Source organism: Globicephala melas, chromosome 1, assembly GCF_963455315.2.
Source record: "Globicephala melas chromosome 1, mGloMel1.2, whole genome shotgun sequence".
Taxonomy (NCBI): Eukaryota; Metazoa; Chordata; class Mammalia; order Artiodactyla; family Delphinidae; genus Globicephala; species Globicephala melas.
This window is the reverse complement of record NC_083314.1, coordinates 142,029,363-142,046,212: the sequence shown is the minus strand read 5'-3', so window position 1 is coordinate 142,046,212 and position 16,850 is coordinate 142,029,363. Positions and strand designations below refer to the sequence as shown.

The window sequence follows — 16,850 nt, the reverse complement described above, 5'->3', positions numbered from 1 at the left end:
TTTCTTTTTATTTTTAAAGAGAGAGAGAGAGAATTTTTTTTAATTAATTAATTTTAGTTTTGGCTGCATTGGGTCTTGTTGCTGTGCTTGGGTTTTCTCTAGTTGCGGTGAGCGGGGGCTACTCTTTGTTGTGGTGCGCAGTCTTCTCATTGCTGTGGCTTCTCTTGTTGCAGAGCACGGGCTCTAGGTGCGCAGGCTTCGGTAGTTGTGGTGTGCAGGTTCAGTAGTTGTGGCGCACCAGCTCAGTTGCTCTGCGGGATGTGAGATCTTCCCGGACCAGGGCTCGAACCCGTGTCCCCTGCATTGGTAGGCGGATTCTTAACCACTGTGCCACCAGGGAAGTCCTGGTACAGGGTTTCTTTTGGGGGAATGAAAATGTTCTAAAATTGATTATGGTGATGGATCCACAACTCTGTGAATACACTAAAAGCCACTGAATTGTACACTTTAAATGGGTGAGTATTATGGTACATGAATTGTATCTCAATAAAGCTATTAAAAATTTCCTACCATGTAGGGCTCTTGGAGGACTAAATGACCTAAGTATACAATGTACCTAACACAGCATCTTGTATTTGGTAGATAGTTAATGGATGCTAACTTTGAGTCTGTTGATAATCCTTAATAGGCTTGTTTATACAAAAGCTTAAAAATAGGTCCTTTGTCAACACAAGAATGCCATAACCTTTGGTAATCAGTGTTGTGCCTTGAGCAGGTGGTCTTTCCCTACCCCCGGTCCCAGTCCCTTCTTTGCCTGTTGAAATCCTACCTGTATCCCAGCTCAGCTTAAATGCCACCTCTGCAACACCTCTGTGTCGGTCCACCTAGAAATCTTGGGGCATTCAAAGGCAAGCTTTCGCCACAGTCTGGCCTGTTTCCTAATACTTTGTGAACACTGCCTCTCCATGTGTCCTGCCCTCTGTGTCCAGCACCTGGCACGGAGGACCTGATCCTGTAACGAGAGGGTTTATAGCTCACATGCTCTGTCTCCCTGGCATAGAACCTGTAATGGGCAGAATTCTCCCACGGCCCTCATAACATTTGCCCTCTGGTTACATGGCAAGAAGAATTTCATAGATGTAATTAAGGTTACTAATCAGCTGACCTTAAGATAGAGAGTTGGGTGGGCCTAACCTAATCACAGGAACCCTTTAAAAGCAGAGTTTTCTTCCACTGGTAGCAGAAAAGGCAGAGAAATTCAAAGCGGCCTCTGAGAGCTGAGAGCTGTCCCCACCAGGGGGAAAATGGGCCTTAGTCCTACAATCACAAGGACCAGGATTCTGCATGGAAGCAGGAATCTTGCTCAGAGCTGCCGGATAAGAGACCAGCCCAGCCCACACCTTGACTTGAGTTTGGCCTTGTGAAGCCCTCAGCTGAGAATTCAGTTGAACCTACCTTGACTTCTGACCTACAGATAATAAACAGGTGTTATCTTAAATTGCTATGTTTGTGGTAATTTGTTATGCAGCAATAGAGAACAAATATAGCATCTGTCTGTGGAGGGACATTTTATCCCCATTTTCTAAGTGAGGAGGCCCAGAGGGGTGCCATCGTTTGCCCAGGACTGCACAGCGCACTAGTGGTAGGGCTGGGCCAGCGGCTACAGCAGGGGCTGGAAACACTGTCTGTAAAGGTCCAGACAATTAATATTTTAGGCTTTAGGGGTCATATGGTTTCTGCACTTAGGGAAATGTTTTTCTCCCTTTAAGCGCTGGAGACCGGTTTTTATCTGTGAAGGGGGACATTCTGATTTCTTTTAACTTATTGATCGTTTCTGCAATGTCCAGCTATTTCTTTTTATTGGAAAAAAGGTAGAGAAGGCAGTGATTTTACTTCTGTGAGCGTGCCCAGGGCTCTGATGGATGAATCTGTAAAGTCCTGTGGGAGCTTGGAAGAGGGACCAGATAATTCTTCTTTGGGACACTGAGGAGACATCACCCAGAGAAGGTGACCTGTGACCTGTCTTAAGGGAAGTGTATGAGCTCACCAGGTGAAGCTGGTAAAAGGGAGGGCCTTTGTAGCAAGGGTGTGGTATTGTGCTTGGGACACAGTGGGCAGTAGTTCAGGAGTGGCATGGGAGGAGTGCAGGAAATGAAGCTGGTGTCGTTATTCTGAGGGCAGCGGGAAGCACTGAAAAGTTTAGGCAGGGGAGGGACTTACTGGGATGCTGCTTTGGAAGCTCAAGCTGGTGCCTGATGATGGGCAGAGAGCCTGAAGTCAGAGAGGCCAGCAAGGGGTGGGTAGCAGCAGCCCAGGCGGTAAATGAGGAAGGGCCAGTGTGGCAAAAAAGGAGAAGTACATGTGGGTGTGGAAGATTCAGGCGGATGTGGATTTCAGCACTTACTCTGCCACTCCCCACGCCCAGCCCCCCACTTATCAGCTGTGTGACCCTGAGAAGGTATCAATATTTCTCTCTCAGCCTTGATGAATTGACTGAAGTGACAGTTAAATGGGAAGAGCACTGACTGGTGACGTCCAGTAAGTGGGTGCAAGTGGTAGTCCCCTCCCCCACACCTGGAGGCAAAGGCTGGTGACCCATTTTCTGCTCTGAGTTGCCGGGTGGTGCCGGGGAAAGACTGAGGCTGATTGTTCAGAAAGGACCTGCAAGTATTCCCAAGCCTGCATGGTCCCCACAGTGCCTGGGCATCATGGCAGACTTCGGGGGCTGGGACCAGAGCCCCCAAAAGTGGAGAAGAGGAAGATGGAGCCAGAAGAACTGGACCAGATCCTCAGGTTCGAATCAACACCCGGTCCCAGTCTCCTCTGGTCCTGGCTCTGCTGGGTCTGGCTGGACCCTGCACCAAGTCACATCTGGTCCCTGCCCTCAGGGTGGTCCCCATCAACTAGGGGAGATTCACAAACTGAACCATCCTGTAATACGAGAGCGTACCCAAGCCAGCTCCTCATAGGTAAGGTCTTACTAAACTATGAGGCCCTCATAGCTACCCTGGGAAGGAGGTACCATTGTCTCCATTTTATAGATAAGGAAACAGCAGCTTAAAGAGAAGGACGTGGCCAGCATCTTCCGGCCTGGAAGTGGCTGAGTCAGGACAGAAGTTACAACCAGGCCACCACCTCCAGGGCGTGAGTGTCCAGCCTGGGCCAGGGGACTCGGGTTCCAGCAGGGTCAGGTGTGTGCCCAGGCCCTGATCTCAACCTTATCAGCCTGTGACCTGTGACCCTGGGGAAGGAGCGTCTGGATCAGTGAGGGGCCCACACCGGCATGGATGCCTGCCCCTGGAGAAATGGGTGGAGCTGACAGCTTCACAGCCTCCAGATGCTCACTCATATCCCCCCTGAGCAGGCCCACAAGGGCACCGAGAAGGCTGCTTGTCCCCACCTCCAGATTAAGCAGAGCAAAGCTGAAGGAGGTCCTGGTTTGAGGTCTACCTGATCCCTACCTCAGCTCAGCCACTTGTGAGTTCTTTAGACTTGCACAGGCCTTTGCCCCTCTCTGAGCCTCAGTTTCCTGTCTGTAAAATGGGAACGCTCACATAGACCACACACACAGTGAAGATGAAATGAGATAACATGTAAAAGGACCTCACCGGTCAGAGGAGTCGGTGCTTAGAGAATGCTAAAACTCTCAGGTGGCATATTTCCTCAGAGACAAGGAGTTTAAAAATTGGGGGCCTGGGCCCTGGCACTGACCTGCTCTGTGACTCTGAGACAGTGGTTCCCCCTCGCTGAGCTTCAGATCTCCACTGGACAGGCTGCTCTGACCTCCCCGTGTCCCTGGGTTGGTCAGGGAGTTGGTCGCCACCGGCTCAGTGGGGAATCCTTGGCCGTGGCTGAGGGGAATCCGCCCAGTCCCCTGGCTTGTTGGAGGAGCAGGACGAAACATAAACAAAACCCAGACCCCAGCTGGTCCGGAACCACCTCCCTTTGACCCACATGAAATTGTGGAGGTTTTACCTGCCTGTGACTTCGCCCAGCCTTTGCACATGCTGCTCCTTCAGCCTGGATGCTGCCGCCCCATTCCTACCTTCTACAACAGGTGTCCTCCCAGAGAAGACTTCACCCAAGCACACACGCTGACCCTTCTCCAGGCTCCTAAATCACCTGTCCATAAAATCTGCCTCCTGCCTGCACTTGTGAAAGGGCTGAGCTCTATTAACCTGCTCAGCTTAACTCATTCAATCCCGGAAGACCTGTGAGCTGGGGTCCTCAGCCCTCCTTGGACACAGGAGGGAGTAGGTTCAGAGAGGTTAAGGTCACACAGGAGGCGGGAGGCCCTGCTCTCAAGCCCCCCTCTCCTGGCCTCTCACTGCCTGGGTCAGTGACTTCACTCGTTTAGAGGCTGGGGAAGCACTTAAATGCCTTCTGTTATTTCGGAGAATGCCTTCCTCCTGGGGGGATGTGAGAGCCTGGAGGGCCCGGGAGGGCTTGCTGTCCGATTGACTGCTGTGAGAAGAAAAAGCCAGTTGTCAAGGAGTATGCGGTAAACAGTCAAGTAACTTTCCCTCCTTGGGCCTCAGTTTCCCTTCCTGTAGAATGGGAGTGAGGAGGCCTGGGCTTCACAGCCCTCTCAGACTGAGCGCCGATGGCTCTCAGAAGAGTTAGTGTCCGGTTCCCAAGCCCGCCCCCGTGGAGTAGTGGGGGCGGGATGGCCCCAAGGACTGCGGGTTCCCGACAGTTCCAGGGAGGTTCCGGTTAAGGGCTCCCCCCGCGCTGGGAAACCCCGACCTCCGCCAGCCCAGGTCGCGCTGTCGCTTTAAGGTCGGGCGCGGCACCTGGAGCCGCCTGGAGCCGCGCCACCCTGGAGTCTCCGCAGGCCCTGCGGCCTCGAGGACGCAGATCCGAGGAGAGGTGGGGCCGGCCGCGCCCGGAGCCCGAGCCCAGGGTCCCGGCCGCAGTCGGCCAAGCCCGAAGCGTGGGCGGGAGCCAGGGGGTGATCATCACCGGTGTCTACAGCGAAGCCGGACTCCACGCGCCCCTCGGCGCCCCCGCCCGGTGGTCGAACCCCTGCGCGGTGAAGCGGGCTCTGCACCGCTCCCACCGGGTCGGGGCGGCGATCGGACGGGACGCACGGCGGCGGACGAGACGCCCTGGACCAGACGCCCTGGACCAGACCCGGAGCCGGACCGTAGCGCTTCTGCGGGCTCGGAGAGCTGGGCTGGGGGACGGTCGCCGGGCCGCCTCTAACGCCGGGCGCCCCCTGCAGACCAGAGAGACCGCCCTTCCCAGGTTCGCTCTGCCCACGGGCGCGACAACCATCATGCCTTCACGTGACTCCGCTCGGCTCGCCAGGCTCCCCGCTCCGGGACCACGCCTGACCCTGCAGCGCGATGGCTGTGCGCAAGGTGGGTATAAGCTTCCTTCTCTCCTCGCCCTTGGGAGCATCTCGGCTCCTCCTAATCCAGCCCCCACCCCGGACCCCTTCCCTTCACCTTGACCTCAGTGACTTGGTGAGCAGAGTCTGGACACCCAAGTCTCCTCCTGTGTTCTAACTTGTTGGGTGGCCTTGGACCATGGCGCTCAGAGCCTCAGTTTACCCGGGGTTACACGAAGACGGTTTGGAACACTTCTTGTTCAGATGGTTTAGTTCTTTACAGAAAACTGGCACCTCAAGTTCCTCTGTTGGTAGCAGGGATAGTACGATATTATTTGTGCCCATTTTACAAAGGAGGGAACTGAGGCATGGAGAATCTAGGTAACTTACCCAGTGTCAGAGCCAGGGTCCATCCTCTCTGTCAAGCTGTGTCACTGTTTGCCATCTTGCCACCTCATCTTCATAACTTGCTCCCCAGGAAGTTGTGGAATTTGAGCTCAGAGATGTTGGGCCTCCTGATCAAGGTCACAGAGCTAACAGAGTGGCTATAGTCAGAGGCAGTGATAACTCTGGCTGGTGGGAGGTGGGTTGGCAGCAGCAGAAAGTCTTCTGGGAGGAGGTGTATTTGGCATGGGTCTTGAAGGGGGGTGTGAAATGAGGGCCCTGAATGGGGACAGAGGGCTCCCCAGGAGCAGCAGGTGTAGGGGACCCCAGGAGTTTGGGTGCATGGGTGGGGGTGATATGAGGGAGCTGGAAGGAGGGGCCAGCCTGGCAGCCTGACTGAGTGCCAGATTGGGAGTGGGACTCCCCTGGGATTAGAGACGTTTCCTCCCGGCCCAGGGCTGGGGTTATGCCCTCCAGGGCAGGGACCCCTTTCTTCCTCCCCCACCAGGGTCCAGGTACACTACTGTGAAGGGTGAGTAAACTGCCTGAAGACCACGTCTCTGAAATGGGCCAGGGGAATCTAGGGCAGGACACCCTTCCCATAAGCCATCAGAGCCCCGATCTGTAAAAATAATGAAGACCACCTCACAACAGAACAGGCTGTCCTTCATCCAGCGGACGTTGACGCCTTCCATCTCCCGGGGGTGGTGGGTCATTGTGTGCTCTGCCTGCCCATGGTGGCTCCACGTGGAGGGAGGGAGACTCACACAGAAGGAGATGACAGCATCCAGTGAGAACATGCTAAGGGGAACTCCAGGGGCTTGTCTGAGGTCTGGGAGCATTTGAATCAGGAAGGAGGGCAGAGCATTTTAGAAGGTGGGATCTGCCTGTGCTGAAGATTTACAAACGCATCTATTCACGGCACGGTCTCAACTTTATATACTGAAAACTACAGATGGATCTAGCTATGCACACACAGGGATGTGATTCAGACTAGACCCGGTTCAAATTTGGCACTGACCTTGGACAAGCTGTCGCCCTCGAAGCTCCAGTGTCCTCAGGACATAATGCTGTTGTAGGATTAAGATGGCGGGTACCTGTAAAGTGCTGGATGTGGTTCCCAGCGCCTGTAAAGGCCCAGTACACATCTGCTGCCGCCATCATCAGCTATGCAGGCCAAGGGAGGACTGGAAAGGAAGCATTCACTTGCAGATCATGCTCATCTCTGTGGGGCAGCATTAATGATGATTTGTATTTTGCATTTTTATTCTCTTCTGTGGTTTTCTCCTTTTCTCCACAATGAGGAACTATTGTTTTATAGAAATTTAAAAGCATCGTAAGTTACCTTACTCAGGAGTGAGTTCTGCAAGGGTTGAGACACACAGCTGTATACGGCTTTGGGCAAAGTCCCTCACCTTTCTGGGTTCAGTCTCCTCATTTGCAAAACAGGAATTTCTTTCCCTGCCCTGACCATCCACCTCAGTTGTGGTTAGTCGGATGAGATTCCAGGTATGAAGCGGAACTGTCAAGTGCCGTAATATACAGGCAAAGGGTTACCGTTATAGATTTGCTGTGTTTCCCCCCCTCACCCCAAGCTGATTTCTCCAGCTTTTCCTTCTGACAGCCTCTCCTCGCTGTCTGACTTTGGAAAGAGTGTAGTCAGGTTCTTTTTCTCTTCCCCAGAAAATGCCTTGAGCTGGAGACAGGAGGCCTTGCCCCATAGGCAAATTCACAGGAAGAGAATTGAAGGTAATTTACAAGTGGCATTTTTCTAAATGCTTCTGGTGGCATGGAGGCTCAGAAAGATTGGGGTCCACTCCTCGAGCATTACATGTATACATTCTCTCACATGCATACACACACACACACGTTTTTAAACACATCTGGGAACATGCCCTTTTGAAATCTAAAGGCTCACCTACTAGATCTTGAACTGCCACACTCCTCAGCTCCCCAGGAGTGTGCCTCTGAATGGCTGCACAGCAGGGCATCGTTTGATGCACCACATTAGGCTGGGCAAGTCCGCATTTGTAAGGCTGACGATTGAAGTCTTCCTAAGGTCTGTGAGTTCCCCAGCCCCCTCCTTCACAGGCTCAACTTTTGGAAGAGGAGAGGGGCCCTCTGTAAGTTCTGCTAGCTGCCTGTTAGAGAGCCTGCCCTTTGTACAGGTGAGGAGACAGGCCCGGAGCAGTTGAGAGGCTCACCCCAGGACACGGCTGGTGAGCTGTAACGTAGGGACTAAAACCAGGCTCCAAGGCTGGGTGCTATAGCAGCTGGAATCTTGTGTTCCCTCCCCTCTCCCAGCCCCTCCCAACTGCGAGAGGGGCTTTTCACACAACAAGGTTTATTCAGCAACACTGTTTCTCATTTAGGAGAATTTTTTCAACAAATGTTTATAGAGCAGCTACTATGTGCTAGGCACTGGGGGTTATAGCAGTGAACAGGGCCTATACAGACCCTGCCCCCAGGAAGCTTCCTGTCTGGTAAGGACAATAAACAAAGGAGAAACCAAACAGGCAGGATAAAAGCTTGGTCCAAGAAGGCCCAGGGGACTCCAAGTTTAGGGTGTCCCCAGTGAAGGCTTCTCAGGTGAGGGCCAAGCTGAGCTGGGAGGGGAGACGCAAGTTACCAGGCAGAGGGAACAGTATGTACAGCAGCCTAGAGGTTGGCTTTGGGGACAGCCCCTTCCTGTCTGCATAATCTGGAGCCAGGATTCCTCCCAGTTATTTTTTTTCCCCTGGGCATTTTGTCTTTGCCTCATTGAGATAACACTGTGCACATAATTTGGCAAACTAAGTTGAAAAAGGTCAGATATCATAAGCATTTACCCTGTTGTTAAACATTTGTTCTGAGCTTTTTGAAAAATGAGTCATGAATATTCCATCTAGGGTTTATGCCGTGGTTTACTCACCCTTTCCCTATAGTTGAACATTTAGGCTCTTTCCAAATTACAACCATTAAAAATAAGGCCATGGTGAACATCTTTTTGCACAAAGGTTTGCTTTGTGTCATGAATTTCAACTTCAGGCTTCTCAATGCCCCTTTCCCACTAGCTTTACCCACCCCCAGTTTCAATGTCTTCCTCTGTCAAATGGAGATAAGAGCATTGACCTTTCGAGACTGTGACCAAGGTGAAGTGAGGCAAGGCGTAACCAGCAAGCCTCTCTCCTGGCAGGCCTGGTGTACCCCACAGCGTTCACTCTTCTCCCTCCCAGCCTGCAGTGGGGAGTCTCATACACACCAGGCTGATGAGGCCTCTGAGTCCGGGGGGAGTCCTGGAGCGAACCCAGCCACACTGAACTGAGCTCCTACCAGGTTCCAGGTGTGGTGCTAGGAACTTGAGACACATTATTTGTGGCCTTCAGAACAGCCCTGCAAAGTTGGGAGCATCATCTCCATTTCACAGATGAGGAAACTAAGGCACAGAGAAGTCAAATGACCCCTCTGAGTTTGCACAGTGACCTCAGGCAGAGGAGGACTAAAATCCAGTCTCTGGTACCCAACAGGCCTCTCACGGGGCCCGTTTCCTCTTCTCTCTCCTTCTCGGTGTCCAGACGTGTGACAGGGGCCGTGTGGCCTCCACCCTGTGCTACTGCATGACGGTCACCGGCATGGTGGTTCTGGTGGCCGGGACACTCTGCTTCGCCTGGTGGAGTGAAGAAGATGCAGGTGCCCAGCCCAGCCAGCCGGCTCTGCCCACAGGACGCCCTGAGCCTGAGGCCCCCGGTGCCCTGTTCAGGTCGGTCAGCTTCTTCTGCTGCGGTGCAGGTGGCCTGCTGCTGCTCCTCAGCCTGCTGTGGTCTGTCAAGGCCAGCACCAAGGGGCCGCCTCGATGGGACTCATATCACCTCTCCAGAGACCTGTACTACCTCACTGTGGAGCCCTTGGAGGAGGAGAGCTGCAGGTCAGCAGGGCTGGGTGGAGGCCACAGGTGGGGCACTGTCACATCATCATGCATTTGCTCAGCAAACTTTCATGGGGTTTCTCCTCTGGACCAGGACTTGCCTATGCCCTGGGGTCTTGGAGGCTGATCAGCACTCCTGGAAGTGTTTAAAGTCCCTCGACAGAGGCAGACTCTGACAAATCAGAGTAGTTAAAGCTGTGAAAGAGGACAGACATGGTTCTGTGGGGACATGGAGAAATCCAGGAAGGCTTCTTGGAGGAGGTGGCAGCAGAGCTCAGCATACAATAGTAGCAAATGCCTGTATAGTACTTAAATGAGATGATGTATATGAAGAACTCAGCCCAGAGCCTGGCACACAGTAGGTGCACAACAAATGTCAACTTTTCCTCAAGTAGATAAGGTGGAGAGAAGAGTTTTAGGCAAGCAGAAGAGCATGTGCAAAGGCCCAGGGGTGAGGTGGGGAATGGAGACAAAACCTTGCATTTGGACAATATTTCTCTTTTTTTTAATTATCATTCCCTCTAAGGAGACTTCTTAGGCATGTTTTTCTTCATCCTCCCCCATGAAATGTTAATACCACAGATATACTACATATTTGGTCTGTATGTATATTTGTGCTTTATATGTAAACACAGTATCAGCAAGAGTCCAAGAACCAATTTTTGCCCTATTGAGAATGCATGTATCTTACATGCTCTTATGTACTTACTCATTCACCAAGTATCAGCTGGGCAGGCACCTCAGGGGCCTGCATACATCTTCCCCAGTCTAACCTACCTGCAAGGTAAGAATTACTGTTGTCTTTTACAGAAAAAGAGGGTGAGGGTTATACAGCTAGAAAGTAGCAGAGCCTGCTGGCTGTGAAGTGTGCATTCCCCCACACCACTCTGTAAGCACTGGATTTGCATGTACTAAGGGTTAAGCCATATATTTGGCAACTGGCCTCGGACGTGGGCACGCTTCTTCCCTTGGTTAGAGGGAAAAATGCATTCTGAGTTAAAGAAAGTAACAGATTAGTCCCTGCTACTGGCCTGTGACTCCTTGAGGTCACAGACAATAAAGTATTCAACAGAAGCCCCTTAGTCCAATGGTCAGGCCTTAATTTGACAATTAGAGGGAAGGGCAGGGCCTTGGGGACTCTTCTCAGTTGAGAAACCCGGTCTCAGAGAGACCAGTGACCTACCTGGTCACACAGTCGGTTAATGGTCAGTTGGAACCAGACCAGGCCTCGGGGTGCTCTGGACTGGAGCCTGTCCCTCCCCGCCCAGCCTGGCCTGAGCACAGAAGGTAGGTGTTGTCTGTAGACACAGCCGTGTTGACCCAACAGGGTCTGGGACATAGCTGCATCTGTCAGGTGGGGCCACTTGGCCTCCATTCCCAGCCGGGCCAGGGAGGAGCCTACCCAGGAGGCTGTGGGGTGCTCATGGCCCATCAGGTTCAGAGACCAGGTCTTAGATTCAGAGCTGGGGTGGCTGGATGTTGGAGAGGCTGCTTCTGCTAATGGCTCTTTCTTGTCCCTGGGGCTGAGCTACCCTGGCCCTCCTGCTGAGAGCCCAGCATCTGGGCCCCATGGGGAGGCCACTCAGCTGTCCCTGCCCCCAGGGGCCTTGCTCTCTGCAGGTAAATCTAGGTTAGAGAGAAAGGCCTTCTAGGCTGATGACTTGGGCAGGTCCATTTCTCTCCTGGGGCCTCAGTTTCCTCATTTATTCATCTACTTATTCTTTCCTGCGTTTCACCAATATTTACTGAGTACCTAACTACGCAGAGCGCTGACAATGCAGCAGTGGAGGAAACAGACAAAACCCCTCCTCTCAGGGGCTCCCATCTTAAGTGTGAGCCCTAAATGAGGTGCCTGGATGGGAGGCCTCCTGGGACCACCCCCCCCAACCCCCGCCGACGCCTCAGTAAGTACAGCAGAAAAAGCGTGGGTCTAGTCAGACACGAGGCTTTCAGTGTCTGCTCTTTCTTTTCTAAGCTCTGTATTCTTGAGCCTGTTAATTAGACTCTGAGCCATGTCCAGTTCTTTCTCTGTCAATCCTGGAATTTTCCCTAGGATTGCTGTTAGGCTCAGATGAGATGATAGATGGGGAGGTGTATTCACTGCAAAGTTTGCTGTTCTTCCCACACTTTCATTTTATGATGTGCTCTGGTGCCTCCTGATTTGAGCCTCACTGCTCATGAGGCAGTGTAAGGATTAGATCCATTTTGCAGATGTGAAAGCTGAGGTGTGGAGAGATTAGGGGTCAGGGTTGGGGGAGGTGTGATGGGTGGAGTTGGCTTGGGTTTTGCAAGCAGGCAGAGCTGGGGCTTTGCCGCTTCATTGGAGTGCGGCCTCCACTCACCTGTGCAATGGCTGAGGGCTGCTACCCCCAGGCTTGTCATGAAAGTGAAATAAGATTAGAGAGCTTGAGTGTTGGGCAGTGTTTCATCCCTGGTCCCTGTCCCCTTTCCCTACTGTGTTTGCTTGACTCAGCTGAGTCATGGAAGAGCTGGTGCCAGGCTCAGATCTCACGTCCCCCCCAGGCTCCAGAGAGTGGGGTGAGCCCCAGCCTCGGTGGAGCGTCCTGTGCATGGGGACCACAGTGGCCAGCCCGCCCCACACGGCTGCAGGGGGCCACATCCAGAATACACCACAAATGGGCCTGCCCCTGAAGTGTGCGATATGGTCACCCTGAACTTCATGTTCCCCAAGTTTCCAGCCTGCTGGACCATGACTCTGGCAACCTGGGGCCGGGTGGGCCCAGCTGGCTAGGTGAGGTGGCATGAGGGATACTGCACCTCTGCCCTCGAAGCAAACTTCCTGCTGTGGTCTGATCTCACCTGCCACCTGTGCCCTGCTCTGCCAGCTGTTGCCTGCTGGAGCGGCCCCAGGCATACCCAAAACCTGACTCATGTCTCTGGGGCTTGGAGAAGTAGGGAGCAGCAGGTCCGTGGCTGGGAGGTGAGCAGGGCAGGAGATGTGGGGTTCTGGAAGCCTAATCACCCATATTTTCCTGAGCGTTGTCAATGCATTTTCCATTTTTCCCTCTCCCTGAATCTACAAAATGGAAATTCTTATCCTCATTTTATAGATGAGGAGAAAGGCTCAGAGAGGCTGTGAACATAGCCTAGGTCACACAGCAATTGAACCTAGTTTGCCTACCTCCAGGAGCAATATCCTTTGCCTGCCCTCACCTCAAAGGATGCTGGGAGTCAGAGGCGGGTGAGACCCCTTATCTGATTTCTCAGCTGCAGGGCTCCTGGGCTCCGGAGGAGGAGGGTCTGTGAGAGAAGTTTGCAAAAGCACTGGAAGGGGAGCCCAGCTTGGGCTCTTGGCTGGTGCCCTCCATCAGACTGGCACACAACCTGCTCCATGACCTTGGTCACGTGGTCCCAGTGGGCTGCTCTTAGGGCTGTGGTGGCCGTGGGCTGAGAAGATACGTTGCCCATAGAAGGGCCATGTCCACGGGGGTGATGGGTGCCCACCTGAGGGGCAGCAGATTCCTGGCACAGCTGCCCCATCACCACTGGAGCGAAGACCCCTGCACCACCTGTCTGTCCTCTGGCCAGCCTCCTGCCATCGGTCTTCCCCTGTCTAGACAGGCTGGTATAGATCGAACTAACTTGCTGCTGGCTCCAAACTGATGGCCTTGGGCAAGTGACAGCCTCTCTGAGCCTGTGTGGCTCCTGCTAGCAGCAGATCTGTGATAACTTTTGTTACCTACACCCCTGCCTCATGGAGACCTTTGAGATTTTGTTACCAGCTCCCATTTATGGAGCATGTGCTAAGTGTCCCTGTATTACCTCATGTAATCTTCATACGGTCCTGTGAGGTAGATGCCCTTATCGTCCCCATTTACAGATGGCGAAACTGGGGCCTAGGTTAATAGAGTTACTGACCCATGATCTCCCACCGAGAATGTGGCTGAGCAGGGAGGTGAACCAGCCAGTGCTGGCTCATAGCCAGCCCTCGAGCCACTTGGGGTGGGAGGGGACCTCCAAGGTCACCTAGTCAACCTCCGTATCTGGCAGTATCTTCCCGAAGCAAAAGCAGTCCAGACAGAGGATCAGTGACCCTCCCACCCCCAAGGTCCCAGGAGGGGAAGGAGCCCTGACTTCCCAGAGATGACCCCCCCAGGGCCCTGGGAGGACCGAGGGCCAGCCTCATTCCCATCAGCATTGGTGTGGCTGGGATGCAAGTGACCTGTTCTTGGAATCTAGTGGGCAGAGCCTGGTCAGAGGAGCCTCAGAGGATCTGGTCTGTACCTCAAGTCCATCCAGGGTGGTTCATTTGGGGGAGGTGGGGGAAAGTCACAGGAAAGCCAAGCTCTTTAGAGATAGATAGGGTTGACTGGGTAGATAGTGAGCTCTCTGTCTCTGGAGGTATGCAAGTAGAGGTAATCACTTGGTGGACTTACCATATCAGGGCCCCAAGCATCCAGATGGGCAGGGGAATTGAGGTCTTGCATCCCGCCCTGAGCATCCACAACTCCAGATTTTGTAAGGGAGATGATTACAGTAAGCTGGAAGTCCTTCTCCCCATCGATCATCACTCAGTCTTTCAACAAACATCCCCAAGCATCAATCCCTGGACACCCAAAGTCAGTCCCTGCCCTAGGGGACAACCAGCTGGGGTCAAGAGTGACAGAAGGGAGAGCACTGTGGGGACCCAGAGGAGGGAGTGGGAGATTTGCTAGGGGAGGTCAGGAGAGCTCCCCGGAGGAGACTTAAAGGCCAAGTGGGGATTGACCAGCAGGGAAGGGGTGAGGGAGGTGGGAAGGGCTTTCCCTGTTGAGAGAACTGAGGAGACAGAGGGTGTGGTGAGCCCATGTGGGGAACTAACTGTATGGAGAACTAACTATAGCACAGGGAGGGTGCAGTTGGGGGAGCTGAGGTTGGCAGGGGCCGGCTGATGTCAAGCTTCAGCTGTGTCTATGGGGCCCTGGGGAGCCTACAGCCTTCCTCGCTCTCTTCCTGGCATGCAGTAGGGTTTTGCCCCACCCCCTGCTCACAGCCTCTCTTCTGTCCCTGTAGGACCCCAGAGGTGGTTGCCATCCCCACTTACGAGGAGGTCTTGCACTGCCGACTGGCTGAGGGGCCCCTGACACCACCTGCATACCCCGTGGAGGAAGACCCGGAGCGCAGTGCCTCGGGGGATGCCCTGCTTGGGGCCCAGCCCCCCTTGCCTCCGCCCAGCTACGAGAGCCTCATCCTCGCTGACGGTGGCTTCTCTGGAGAGACAACACTTGGGGCTGCATGCTCCTGCCCAGGCCCGGTTCAGACTGCAGGGGAGGAAGTTAAAGGCTTCTAGCGGGCCTGGAAGCCAGAAACAAATGATGGGCTTCTTCTAGCGTCTAGTACAGTGCCTGGTACACAACAGGCACTCAATGTTGCTGAATGCTGTTTTATTTTTCTATTGCCGTGTAACAAATGGCTTGAAATAAATCCATTTCATTCTCTCTCATGATTCTGTGGGTCACCGGGGCCCAGCTGGGTGGTTCTGCCCCACGTGACACTGGTGGGGCTGTAGTCTTCGGGGCCCAGCTGGGCCGGCACGTCCAAGATAGCACACTCACGTGGCTGACAGTTAGTACTGGCTGTCAGCTGGGAAATGTTCTTGTGCCGATGAGAAAATTGGGGCCCAGAGGCAGAGCCAGGACTGGCCCAAGGGAACACACTGAGTTTATAACCAAAAGAACATGGACTCTGAATTCAGACCACCTGTGCCTGGGTTCCACCAGTACCAGCTGGTGAGTGACCTTGGACAAGTGACTTTACCTCTCTCTGACTCAGTTTCCTCATCTGTAAAATGGGAATTGGGAATTACAAAGACACCAGCCCCTACCTTAGAGAGCTGAGTTTTGAGGATTAAATGAGATAACAGCTGACGTTATGAGATCACACTGACCCTGCAGGCTCAGTGCTAACGCATCAGACAATAAATGCAGACTTCTTAGCGCAGAGGCTGGTGTCTCTTAAGTGTGCAGTGATTGTTAGATTTTGTTAGTAAAGGTAACCCCCTCCACCAGGTGCCTCTGCTTCTATACCTCCTGTGACAGGGAGCTCGATACCTCTTCTTATATTCCAGATAGGCAGAAGGGTCTGCTTTCACAGTGTCATATCCCATTCACAGATGAGAAAACCAGCCCAGAGAGGCCCTGGGGCACTCAGCCAGCAGGAGTTCAAAGTCCTGGGGCTCAGTCAGCTGTGTAGGGACACTATTCCCTGAGGGCCTACCATTCACTGGGCCAGGCTCTGCTGTTGTTTCACATCCTCAAGGCCTCTCTGCTGCAGGTGGTGGCCCCACTCAGCAGGTGTGGAAACTGAGCCTCAGAGAGGTAAAAATCACCGAGAATAAAGGTTTTTCATGTAAATAAAGGTATTTTCATTCAGGCCTGGTTGGGCTCCAGGCCTCGGCTCCTCCCACTTAGGCCTGGACCAGCTCGGTAGCTGCCTTTCCCAACACCCTGCTTCTGCCAGGGTCCCCTGAAGTCTCTTCAAAGCTCAGCAGATGGAATGAGCCTGATCAAACCCAGATCCGTAACATCCCTCCTGGACTCAAAACCCTGAGTGGTTCCCAGCTCACTCCGAGTAATGAAAGCCCTAATGAGGATGGTATGGGTGGGTCTGGGTCCCTCCCCTTGCTCTCTGCTGCTGTTGGTCCCCCTGTGGGCCTTTGCTCCTGTGTTTTCTCTCCAGAAGCTCCTCCCCAAGCTCACTCCTCATGCCCCTTGCATCTTTGTCCCTCTCTTCAACACACCGTGCTGGACCACTCTGTTAAAACTGTGGTCTCACCCAGCCCCCTGCACTCCCAGCCTCCTTCCTGCTTTACTTTTTAAATAACACCTGTCATCATTTAATATTTTACCTTTAAAAAATTTGTTTGTTTGTTTGTTATATGTTTCTCCCCACCAGTAAGCTCTCTGAGAGCAGGGATTTTTTTGTTTCTTTCCTTTACATTTATATCCCTAAAGCCTAGAAACGGAGCCTGGCCCGTGGAAGATGCTCAGTAGATATTTGTGGACTGAGAATGAATCAATAAATGTCAGCTATCATGGTTGTTTCCAGGCCCTCTCTCAGCCATCTGAGCCACATCTTGTGGACCTTCCTGTGGGTCTTGTGGGTCCTCTCCCTCCCCCTTCACCAAATCCTGGATCCCCAACCTGTACCCCTTCCCTTCCTCCCCGTCTCCGCTGTGTGTGCCTTATACTTACTGCTATGATGAAGATGCAGGTTTGAATGCTGCCTTAGCCCTGACCTTTCTGTGTGACCCTGAAATGTGTGTGTGTGTGTGTGTGTGTGCGCGTGCGC

At 53.2% G+C, this 16,850-nt stretch overlaps 1 protein-coding gene across 1 annotated transcript; it reads left to right on the top strand.

Moving 5' to 3' along the window:
- The first annotated feature begins 5,131 nt into the window (after positions 1-5,131).
- On the top strand, positions 5,132-14,850 carry TMEM61 (transmembrane protein 61). Its single transcript, XM_030870263.2, has 3 exons — positions 5,132-5,303; positions 9,211-9,560; positions 14,574-14,850. Exons 1-3 carry the CDS (start codon positions 5,289-5,291, stop codon positions 14,848-14,850), a joined length of 642 nt encoding a protein of 213 aa, XP_030726123.1. The 5' UTR covers positions 5,132-5,288.
- Positions 14,851-16,850: the final 2,000 nt, after the last annotated feature.